This window comes from Scyliorhinus torazame, chromosome 14 (genome assembly GCF_047496885.1).
Source record: "Scyliorhinus torazame isolate Kashiwa2021f chromosome 14, sScyTor2.1, whole genome shotgun sequence".
NCBI lineage: Eukaryota > Metazoa > Chordata > Chondrichthyes > Carcharhiniformes > Scyliorhinidae > Scyliorhinus > Scyliorhinus torazame.
The window spans coordinates 185,009,712-185,020,949 of NC_092720.1; the positions used below are offsets into that span (position 1 = coordinate 185,009,712).

At 65.1% G+C, this 11,238-nt stretch overlaps 1 protein-coding gene across 1 annotated transcript; it reads right to left on the bottom strand.

Moving 5' to 3' along the window:
* Positions 1-766: 766 nt before the first annotated feature.
* Positions 767-4,389, bottom strand: LOC140390266 (E3 ubiquitin-protein ligase BRE1A-like). The gene is made up of 4 exons (XM_072475281.1): positions 4,262-4,389; positions 2,892-3,032; positions 1,970-2,071; positions 767-1,108 (listed from the first exon to the last, which is right to left on the bottom strand). The coding sequence occupies exons 1-4, from the start codon at positions 4,313-4,315 to the stop codon at positions 932-934; spliced, it is 474 nt and encodes a 157-aa protein (XP_072331382.1). The 5' UTR covers positions 4,316-4,389; the 3' UTR covers positions 767-931.
* Between the last annotated feature and the right edge of the window lie 6,849 nt (positions 4,390-11,238).

Consider the following 11,238-nt stretch of genomic DNA (forward strand, 5'->3'; position numbering starts at 1 on the left):
ATGTATTCAAGAATGAGATAGGTAATTTTTTTGAATTTAATCGCATCAAGGTGTCTGGGGGGAGAGCGGGAATATGGCATTGAGATCAGGGATCTGTGACTGTGCAGCACTCCCTCAGCACTGACACTCTTGACAGTGCAGAACTCCCTCATATCCGGGTCATAGGAGCCTGTGGCACTCGTCTGAGCTGAAGAAACAGGTGCCGGAGGAGCCCATCTAGTTTCTCGAACCAGCCCCGCCTTTCGACAAGAGCATGGCAGATCTTCCATCTCAATCCTGCACTAGCCCCATATTTCTTGGTTTCCTCAATGTTCAAAAACCTGTCTGTCTCAGTCTTGAATATATCCCACGATAGAGCTTCTATCATTCTCCAGGGTAGAGAATTACACAGATTCACAATGTACTGAGTGAAGAGTTGTCTCCTCACCTTGGTCTAAAATGGCCGACCCTTTATTCTGAGACTGTGTTACGTTCTCCCGACCAGGGGAACCCTGTCAGCGCCGACCCTGTCCAAGTCCTCCAAGACTTTTACCAGGTTCACTGAGATCACCTCTCAATCTCCGAAACTCCATTAATTCTGGACCCAATCCGCTCCATCTCTCCATTCAATCCGGGAATCGATTCAGTGAACCTCCTGCGCTGCACTCTGGCTGAGAAAAACACTTCAGTCCTCAGGGCTGGGGGCCTGAAAGTGTTTGCAGTCGACTCACGAACCCCCTCGGTGGACTGAGTGTTGAGACTGATGGAAACAGGCTCCAGGCCTCCCTCCTCAACACACACGTTTATTCTGAACGTCAACATTTACAACACAAAAACTACAAACTGTGATGGAGGTCATCATGGAAGCGGTCCTTGACATCGGGGATCCTTGGTAATGGCATCCCCACTCCCTGATCCGCTCGCCTGCGGGGAGGGGAGGGGAGAGGGTTTCTCAGCCGATGTAGATCCGGTGGAAGTCATTGGCCCCGAAGGCGGCATTGCACTTGGGGCATTTGCGCTGCCGCGTGTCATAACGAGTCTTAACGCACTCGAAGCAGAAGACGTGGAAACACTTGGTCAGGACGGCGTCCTTCTTCCTCATGTTACAGCAGGGACAGGTCAGCTTGGCCTATCCTCAGGTGTGTCGGGTCGGAGAAGAGAACGAGAGAGAAGCACAGGGTGAGATTTCGGAAGCAGCTTTCGACCCCTTCGAAACAACATTCCCCTCCCCAGTCCCTGGATAGTACCCGAGAAAAGCCAAACCCTCGGGAAATGCCAATCTACTTGTCCCCCACAAGTTAGGAAAATAGGTCTGTCACCTCCCCCTAAAAATGGCCTCCCAGTTGCTCAATTACCCTCCTTCAAATCTTTCCGCAGCATCCCCCTCACCCAAAACATCAGCATCAAGAAAATGGACAGAACCTCTCCAAGTGCCAACCTACTTCCCCTGTCCCCCGCAACCTCACAGAAAATTGACCCATTCAGGTCACCTACCCTCCGTGAAAAAAAAGTGTAGTGGTCCTGTCCAAGCACTAACCCCATGCCAAAAGAACGAACAAGCTGCTCCCCGCCAACCTCACACTCATCCATAAAAATGGATGCCCTTGCCAACCTGACAAATTGAATTAACGCAATCCCAGCCCCCCCCCCCCCCACAACAACCGCCTACACCCCCTCAGAATTACTGACAGATCACATCACCTTCCTTCCCAGAATAGGGGTAGCTCTGGCTCTCCCTCTGCCACTGGAATATGGTTTCACCTGCCTTCACGCTCCATCCTGAAGTTGGGCAGGACAAACCTTCCCCTTTTATATGGATATGGGGATTTGACAGGCCACTCCTCCTGGGAAGTGGACTGATCCGTGCACCCTTCGCACGCCCACCATACCCTCCATGCGTACCCTGCCCGCACCCATTGCACGCCCACACCGCCCTTCACAAGTGCCCCACATCTGCCTCTATTCACTACACCAATGCCCAATCCCAAACCTTGTAATCTTTGATCTCCTCCATCAGGATCTCATCACAGTTGGTGAACATTTCTGGTTTCTTCTGTCGCTCCAACTTGCGACGCAGCTTCGAGATGTCTTCCTAAAACCAGGGAGAGAAGGCGGCATCAGCAAAGACATCTCAATATTCCACTCCTTCTGGGACTCATCAGACCCAGACCAACTGCACGCTTCACTCACTGGAGAGGGAGGTTTACTCTGTGTCTAACCCTGTGCTATACCTGTCCTGGGAGTGTTCGATGGGGACAGTGTAGACGGAGTTTTACTCTGTATCTAACCCCGTGCTGTATCTGTCCTGGGAGTGTTTGATGGGGGCAGTGTCGAGGGAGCTTTACCCTGTAACTAACCCTGTGCTACATCTGTCCTGGGAGTGTTTGATGGGACAGTGTAGAGGGAGCTTTACTCTGTATCTAACCCAGTGCTGTACCTGTCCTGGGAGTGTTTGATGGGACAGTGTAGAGGGAGCTTTACTCTGTATCTAACCCAGTGCTGTACCTGTCCTGGGAGTGTTTGATGGGGACAGTGTGGAGGGAGCTTTACTCTGTATCTAACCCCGTGCTGTACCTGTCCTGGGAGTGTTTGATGGGGACAGTGTAGAGGGAGCTTTACTCTGTATCTAACCCTGTGCTGTACCTGTCCTGGGAGTGTTTGATGGGGACAGTGTGGAGGGAGCTTTACTCTGTATCTAACCCCGTGCTGTACCTGTCCTGGGAGTGTTTGATGGGGACAGTGTGGAGGGAGCTTTACTCTGTATCTAACCCCGTATTGTACATGTCCTGGGGGTGTTTGATGGGGACAGTGTAGAGGGTGTTTTACTCTGTATCTAACCCCGTGCTGTACCAGTTCTGGGTTCGCTCAGCACTGAAAGTGGGTTATAAACCGCTCTAGCACTCGTCACATACCTGTGCTCGTTTGTAGTTGAAGGTTTCTTTCTCCCGGGCCACACTGCCCTCGATGATATTGTTTTGAACCTCCGACAGTTTCTTCTGATCAGCGTCCAGCTGCACCTTCAGATCTTCACCAAGCTGGGCAGCTTCCACTGCCTGAGAGGGAGGGGGAGAACAGAGACACATTCGGTTAGAATGGAGGAATGCAGCGAGAGAAGGCAGGGCAGCGAGAGAAGGCAGGGCAGCGAGAGAAGGCAGGGCAGCGAGAGAAGGCAGGGCAGCGAGAGAAGGCAGGGCAGCGAGAGAAGGCAGGGCAGCGAGAGAAGGCAGGGCAGCGAGAGAAGGCAGGGCAGCGAGAGAAGGCAGGGCAGCGAGAGAAGGCAGGGCAGCGAGAGAAGGCAGGGCAGCGAGAGAAGGCAGGGCAGCGAGAGAAGGCAGGGCAGCGAGAGAAGGCAGGGCAGCGAGAGAAGGCAGGGCAGCGAGAGAAGGCAGGGCAGCGAGAGAAGGCAGGGCAGCGAGAGAAGGCAGGGCAGCGAGAGAAGGAAGGGCAGCGAGAGAAGGAAGGGCAGCGAGAGAAGGAAGGGCAGAGAGAGAAGGAAGGGCAGAGAGAGAAGGAAGGGCAGAGAGAGAAGGAAGGGCAGAGAGAGAAGGAAGGGCAGAGAGAGAAGGCGAGGAGAGAGAGAGAGAGAGAAAGGAGAGAGAGGGAGAGAGAGCAGGTGAGAGAAAGCAGGGGAGGGAGAGAGAAAGCAAGAACGAGAGAGAAGGCAAGAGAGAGAGAGAAAGTGGGAGAGAGCGAGTGGGAGAGGGAGAAAAAGTGGAGGAGAGAGAGAAAAAGTGGAAGAGAGAGAGAAGGTGGGGTAGAGAGGGAAGGCAGGAGGCTAACAAGAATGCAAGATAGAGATTGGGGAGAAGGAGCGCCGGAGGGTGGGAAAGAAACAAGCATAGAGGCATGAAGAGCGGGAGGGAGATAGTGTGTGTGGGAGCAATGGGAAGGGAAAAGGACAAGGTAAATGAGGGAGGATCGTAGAGATGGGTTGGCAGAAGGAGAGGGAGTAAAAAATATGGGAGAGGGAGATAGTGAATGAAGGAGAGACGAACGAGAGAGCGAGAGGAGGGAAATGAGGGAGGAAAAAAGGGAGCGACAGGGAGGAAATTCTGAAGACAGATGGGGGAGGGAGGGGAGGAAAGACAGAGGAAGATGGAGAGACACACACCTAGATGTAACTATTAAAAACAATGTAACTGCACCAAAAGCTTTTGTTTAAAGATTGATTTCCATTAGGAACTTCGATTGCCAGAACCTCGACTTCAGTCTCTTCAGCTTTTGAAAGACGCAGCCCTGGACGAGCTCTGGGCCCCGGCACACCAGCACCCTCCCCTCTCACCTTGCGTTTGTGCATGTCCAGAGTCTGGGTGCGAAGAGACAGCTCCTTCTCCATGGCCGTTAGGTTGGTCTGCAGTAATTGTTCCTTTTCCTCTAACTTCTTCACAACCTGGAGCTGAGCATCGACCTAGAGAGGGAGAGATAGTGGGAAATGAGAGTGAGATCGAGAGAGAGAACATACAGGAAACAGTGAGGAAGAGAGAGAGCGACAGAGAGGATCCATAGGAGAGAGGAATAAGGGTGGGGAGGGGGGGGGAGAGAAGAGAAAAAGAGTGTGGGGGCAACGGGGGCAAGGGGAGGAGCGACCGGGGTGGGGGGCACGGGCGGGAGAGACGGGGGCGCGGGCGGGAGAGATGGGGGCGCGGGCGGGAGAACCGGGGAGGGAGGAAATAGGGGAGGGGGAGTGTAGAACTAGGAAGGGATAAGGTAGAGACTGGTGACGGAGAGGGTGGGGCGAAGAGGTGCCGGAGAGGGGGGTGACGGGGGAGGGAGAGGGGGCGACGGGGGAGGGAGAGGGGGCGACGGGGGAGGGAGAGGGGGCGACGGGGGAGGGAGAGGGGGCGACGGGGGAGGGAGAGGGGGCGACGGGAGGGAGAGGGGGCGACGGGGGAGGGAGAGGGGGCGACGGGGGAGGGAGAGTGGGCGACGGGGGAGGGAGAGGGGGCGACGGGGGAGGGAGAGGGGGCGACGGGGAGGGAGAGGGGGGCGACGGGGAGGGAGAGGGGGCGACGGGGAGGGAGAGGGGGCGACGGGGAGGGAGAGGGGGCGACGGGGGAGGGAGACGGGGCGAGAGGGGAGGGAGAGGGGGCGACGGGGGGAGGGAGAGGGGGCGACGGGGGGAGGGAGAGGGGGCGACGGGGGGAGGGAGAGGGGGCGACGGGGGGAGGGAGAGGGGGCGACGGGGGGAGGGAGAGGGGGCGACGGGGGAGGGAGAGGGGGCGACGGGGGAGGGAGAGGGGGCGACGGGGGGAGGGAGAGGGGGCGACGGGGGGAGGGAGAGGGGGCGACGGGGGGAGGGAGAGGGGGCGACGGGGGGAGGGAGAGGGGGCGACGGGGGGAGGGAGAGGGGGCGACGGGGGGAGGGAGAGGGGGCGACGGGGGGAGGGAGAGGGGCGACGGGGGGAGGGAGAGGGGGCGACGGGGGGAGGGAGAGGGGGCGACGGGGGGAGGGAGAGGGGGCGACGGGGGAGGGAGAGGGGGCGGGGGGAGGGAGAGGGGGCGACGGGGGGAGGGAGAGGGGGCGACGGGGGGAGGGAGAGGGGGCGACGGGGGGAGGGAGAGGGGGCGACGGGGGGAGGGAGAGGGGGCGACGGGGGGAGGGAGAGGGGGCGACGGGGGGAGGGAGAGGGGGCGACGGGGGGAGGGAGAGGGGGCGACGGGGGAGGGAGAGGGGGCGACGGGGGGAGGGAGAGGGGGCGACGGGGGGAGGGAGAGGGGGCGACGGGGGGAGGGAGAGGGGGCGACGGGGGGAGGGAGAGGGGGCGACGGGGGGAGGGAGAGGGGGCGACGGGGGGAGGGAGAGGGGGCGACGGGGGAGGGAGAGGGGCGACGGGGGAGGAGAGGGGCGACGGGAGGAGAGGGGCGACGGGGGGAGGGAGAGGGGGCGACGGGGGGAGGGAGAGGGGGCGACGGGGGGAGGGAGAGGGGGCGACGGGGGGAGGGAGAGGGGGCGACGGGGGGAGGGAGAGGGGGCGACGGGGGGAGGGAGAGGGGGCGACGGGGGGAGGGAGAGGGGGCGACGGGGGGAGGGAGAGGGGGCGACGGGGGGAGGGAGAGGGGCGACGGGGGGGGAGGGGGGGAGGGGGGGGAGAGGGGGGGGGAGGGAGAGGGGGCGCGGGGGGGAGGGGGCGGGGGGGAGGGAGAGGGGCGACGGGGGGAGGGAGAGGGGGCGACGGGGGGAGGGAGAGGGGCGACGGGGGGAGGAGAGGGGGAGACGGGGGAGGGAGAGGGGGCGACGGGGGGAGGGAGAGGGGGCGACGGGGGAGGGAGAGGGGGCGACGGGGGGAGGGAGAGGGGGCGACGGGGGGAGGGAGAGGGGGCGACGGGGGGAGGAGAGGGGCGACGGGGGAGGGAGAGGGGGCGACCGGGAGGAGAGGGGCGACCGGGAGGGAGAGGGGACGACCGGGAGGGAGCGGAGGTGACGGGGGAGGGAGAGGGGGAGGGAGAGGGGGTGACGGGGAGGGTGCGGGGGAGGGAACGGTAGCGACGGGGGAGGGAGCGGAGGCGACTGGGGCGAGAGAGGGGGCGACGGGGAGGGAGAGGGTGTGACGGGGGAGTGAGACGGGGCGACGGGGGAGGGAGCGGGGCGACGGGGAGGGAGCGGGGGCGACGGGGGAGGGAGCGGGGGCGACGGGGGAGGGAGCGGGGGGCGACGGGGGAGGGAGCGGGGGCGACGGGGGAGGGGAGCGGGGGCGACGGGGGAGGGAGCGGGGGCGACGGGGGAGGGAGCGGGGGCGACGGGGGAGGGAGCGGGGGCGACGGGGGAGGGAGCGGGGGCGACGGGGGAGGGAGCGGGGGCGACGGGGGAGGGAGCGGGGGCGACGGGGGAGGGAGCGGGGGCGACGGGGAGGGAGCGGGGGCGACGGGGGAGGGAGCGGGGGCGACGGGGGAGGGAGCGGGCGACGGGGAGAGCGGGCGACGGGGGAGGGAGCGGGGGCGACGGGGGAGGGAGCGGGGGCGACGGGGGGGACGGCGACGGGGAGGCGGGCGACGGGGGAGGGAGCGGGGGCGACGGGGGAGGGAGCGGGGGCGACGGGGGAGGGAGCGGGGGCGACGGGGGAGGGAGCGGGGGCGACGGGGGAGGGAGCGGGGGCGACGGGGAGGGAGCGGGGGCGACGGGGGGGGGGAGCGGAGGCGACGGGGGGGGAGCGGTGGCGAAGGGGAGGGGGAGCGGGGAGGGAGCGGGGCGACGGGGGAGGAAGTGGGGGCGACATGGGAGGGAGAGGGGGCGACATGGGAGGGAGAGTGGGCGACATGGGAGGGAGAGTGGGCGACATGGGAGGGAGAGTGGGCGACATGGGAGGGAGAGGGGGCGACGGGGAGGGAGCGGGGGCGACGGGGAGGGAGCGGGGGCGACGGGGAGGGAGCGGGGGCGACGGGGAGGGAGCGGGGGCGACGGGGGAGGGAGCGGGGGCGACGGGGAGGGAGCGGGGGCGACGGGGGAGGGAGCGGGGGCGACGGGGAGGGAGAGGGGGAACGGGGACGGAGAGTGGGCGACGGGGACGGAGAGTGGGCGACGGGGAGGGGGAGTGGGCGACGGGGAGGGGGAGTGGGCGACGGGAGGGGGAGTGGGCGACGGGGGAGGGAGCGGGGGCGACGGGGGAGGGAGCGGGGGCGACGGGGAGGGAGCGGGGGCGACGGGGGGAGGGAGCGGGGGCGACGGGGGGAGGGAGCGGGGGCGACGGGGGAGGGAGCGGGGGGCGACGGGGGAGGGAGCGGGGGCGACGGGGGAGGGAGCGGGGGCGACGGGGGAGGGAGCGGGGGCGACGGGGGAGGAGCGGGGGCGACGGGGAGGGAGCGGGGGCGACGGGGGAGGGAGCGGGGGCGACGGGGGAGGGAGCGGGGGCGACGGGGGAGGGAGCGGGGGCGACGGGGGAGGGAGCGGGGGCGACGGGGGAGGGAGCGGGGGCGACGGGGGAGGGAGCGGGGGCGACGGGGGAGGGAGCGGGGCGACGGGGGAGGGAGCGGGGGCGACGGGGGAGGGAGCGGGGGCGACGGGGGAGGGAGCGGGGGCGACGGGGGAGGGAGCGGGGGCGACGGGGAGGGAGCGGGGGCGACGGGGGAGGGAGCGGGGGCGACGGGGGAGGGAGCGGGGGCGACGGGGGAGGGAGCGGGGGCGACGGGGGAGGGAGCGGGGGCGACGGGGGAGGGAGCGGGGGCGACGGGGGAGGGAGCGGGGGCGACGGGGGAGGGAGCGGGGGCGACGGGGGAGGGAGCGGGGGCGACGGGGGAGGGAGCGGGGGCGACGGGGGGAGGGAGCGGGGGCGACGGGGGAGGGAGCGGGGGCGACGGGGGAGGGAGCGGGGGCGACGGGGGAGGGAGCGGGGGCGACGGGGGAGGGAGCGGGGGCGACGGGGGAGGGAGCGGGGGCGACGGGGGAGGAGCGGGGGCGACGGGGGAGGGAGCGGGGGCGACGGGGGAGGGAGCGGGGGCGACGGGGGAGGGAGCGGGGGCGACGGGGAGGGAGCGGGGGCGACGGGGGAGGGAGCGGGGGCGACGGGGGAGGGAGCGGGGGCGACGGGGGAGGGAGCGGGGGCGACGGGGGAGGGAGCGGGGGCGACGGGGGAGGGAGCGGGGGCGACGGGGGAGGGAGCGGGGGCGACGGGGGAGGGAGCGGGGGCGACGGGGGAGGGAGCGGGGGCGACGGGGGAGGGAGCGGGGGCGACGGGGGAGGGAGCGGGGGCGACGGGGGAGGGAGCGGGGGCGACGGGGGAGGGAGCGGGGGCGACGGGGGAGGGAGCGGGGGCGACGGGGGAGGGAGCGGGGGGCGACGGGGGAGGGAGCGGGGGCGACGGGGGAGGGAGCGGGGGCGACGGGGGAGGGAGCGGGGGCGACGGGGAGGGAGCGGGGGCGACGGGGGAGGGAGCGGGGGCGACGGGGAGGGAGCGGGGGCGACGGGGAGGGAGCGGGGGCGACGGGGGAGGGAGCGGGGGCGACGGGGAGGGAGCGGGGCGACGGGGGAGGGAGCGGGGGCGACGGGGGAGGGAGCGGGGGCGACGGGGGAGGGAGCGGGGGCGACGGGGGAGGGGGAGCGGGGGTGACGGGGGAGGGAGCGGGGGCGACGGGGGGGGAGCGGAGGCGACGGGGGGGGGAGCGGAGGCGACGGGGAGGGAGCGGGGGAGGGAGCGGGGGCGAAGGGGGAGGAAGTGGGGGCGACATGGGAGGGAGAGGGGGCGACATGGGAGGGAGAGTGGGCGACATGGGAGGGAGAGGGGGCGACGGGGAGGGAGCGGGGGCGACGGGGAGGGAGCGGGGGCGACGGGGAGGGAGCGGGGGGCGACGGGGAGGGAGCGGGGGCGACGGGGAGGGAGCGGGGGCGACGGGGAGGGAGCGGGGGCGACGGGGAGGGAGCGGGGGCGACGGGGGAGGGAGCGGGGGGCGACGGGGAGGGAGAGGGGGAACGGGGACGGAGAGTGGGCGACGGGGAGGGGGAGTGGGCGACGGGGAGGGGGAGTGGGCGACGGGGAGGGGAGTGGGCGACGGGGAGGGGGAGTGGGCGACGGGGAGGGGGAGTGGGCGACGGGGAGGGGGAGTGGGCGACGGGGTGGGGGGAGGGGGAGGGGCCGACACCTGAGGCCTGTTTAGGGGCACAAAGGTACACATTGTTTTCTTCTCTTTGAAGTTTTAGTGTGAGTCATCCTAAAGTCTGTATAAAAGACAGGCAGAAAGCGCACTTAGTAAGCGTTGCGCTGGTCAAGGAGACACAGCCTGAGTGAGTGAGACACAGACAGAGTGAGAATTTGGTAATTTGGTGCAGTGAGGGTAACCAGGAAAGGTAAGTGGTTAATCTAATTTTGCTGTTTTTCAGATAAAAGTGCAGTGTAGATTAGTGTCTGATTGGCTGAAGCTGCCCCCACCCTAATTGCTGAGAGGCAGTTATCTGGCAGTCACCTGAGGCCTGTTAAGGGACACAAAGGTACACATTGTATTCTTCTCTTTGAAGTTTTAGTGTGAGTCATCCTAAAGACAGACAGAAAGCGCACTTAGTAAGCATTGCGCTGGTCAAGGAGACACAGCCTGAGTGAGTGAGACAAAGACAGGGTGCGAATTTGGTAATTTGGTGCTGTGAGGTAATTCGGTGACGAGTGGGAGAAAGTGCTTTTTCCCGACTGTTTTGTTCTCTCTCGTTCTTCGGGCCTAATTTCGGGAGCCGTTCGGAGGAGGAGGAGCAGTCTGAGTATAAAAACCTAACGGTAACTTCCTGTTTTCCAGTTTTTTCCTCAAAAGTGAAGAGGGAAGCTGTGATCTGATTGGTTGATAGAAAATCTGCCCCAAATTTAAAAAAAAAACACAGCTAAACTCGGAAACTTAAATTAAACTAATGAATTAATTAGTGATGGCTGGTCAGGTGATGTGCTTGAGCTGCTTGATGTGGGAGCTGGCAGATCCCATTGAGAGCTGTAGCGACCACATCTGCAGTAAGTGTTGGCTGCTCGAAGAGCTCCGGCTCAGAGTTGATGAGCTGGAGTCTGAGCTTCAAACACTGAGTCACATCCGGGAGGGGGAGACTTACCTGGACACTGTGTTTCAGGGAGGCAGTCACACCTGTCAGAGTAAGTAGTTTAAATCCTGCCAGTGGCCAGGGACAGCAGGGTGTGACTGCAAGTCAGGCAGGTAAAGGGAACCAGCAGTCAGGAACTCAGGAGCCTCAGCCCTTGACTCTGTCCAACAGGTATGAGGCACTTGCTCCCTGTGTGGATGGCGAACAGAGTTGCAGGAAGGATGAGGCAGTTGACCAAGGCACCATGGTTCAGCAGGCCATTCAAGGGGAGGGAGTAAATAGTAAGTTGTAGTTGTTGGGGATTCTATTATCAGGGGGATAGATAGTATCCTTTGTGAGCAGGATAAAGAGTCCCGCATGGTATGTTGCCTGCCCGGTGCTAGGATGCGGGACATCTCTGACCGGCTTGAAAGGATACTGGCGAGGGAGGGGGGAGGATCCAGTTGTTGTGGTCCATGTCGGTACCAACAACATAGGCAAGTCTAGGAAAGAGGATGTTTCGAGATTATAAAGAACTAGGATTCAAATTAAAAAACAGGTCCTCAAGGGTCATAATCTCCGGATTACTGCCCGAGCCACGTGCAAATTGGCATAGGGAGGCAAGAATAAGGGAAGTTAACACGTGGCTGAAAGAGTGGTGTGGGAAAGAGGGGTTCCTTTTCATGGGACACTGGCATCAGTTTTGGGACAGGGGGGACCTATACTGTTGGGATGGTCTCCACCTGAACCGAGCTGGGACCAGTGTTCTGGCGAAAAGA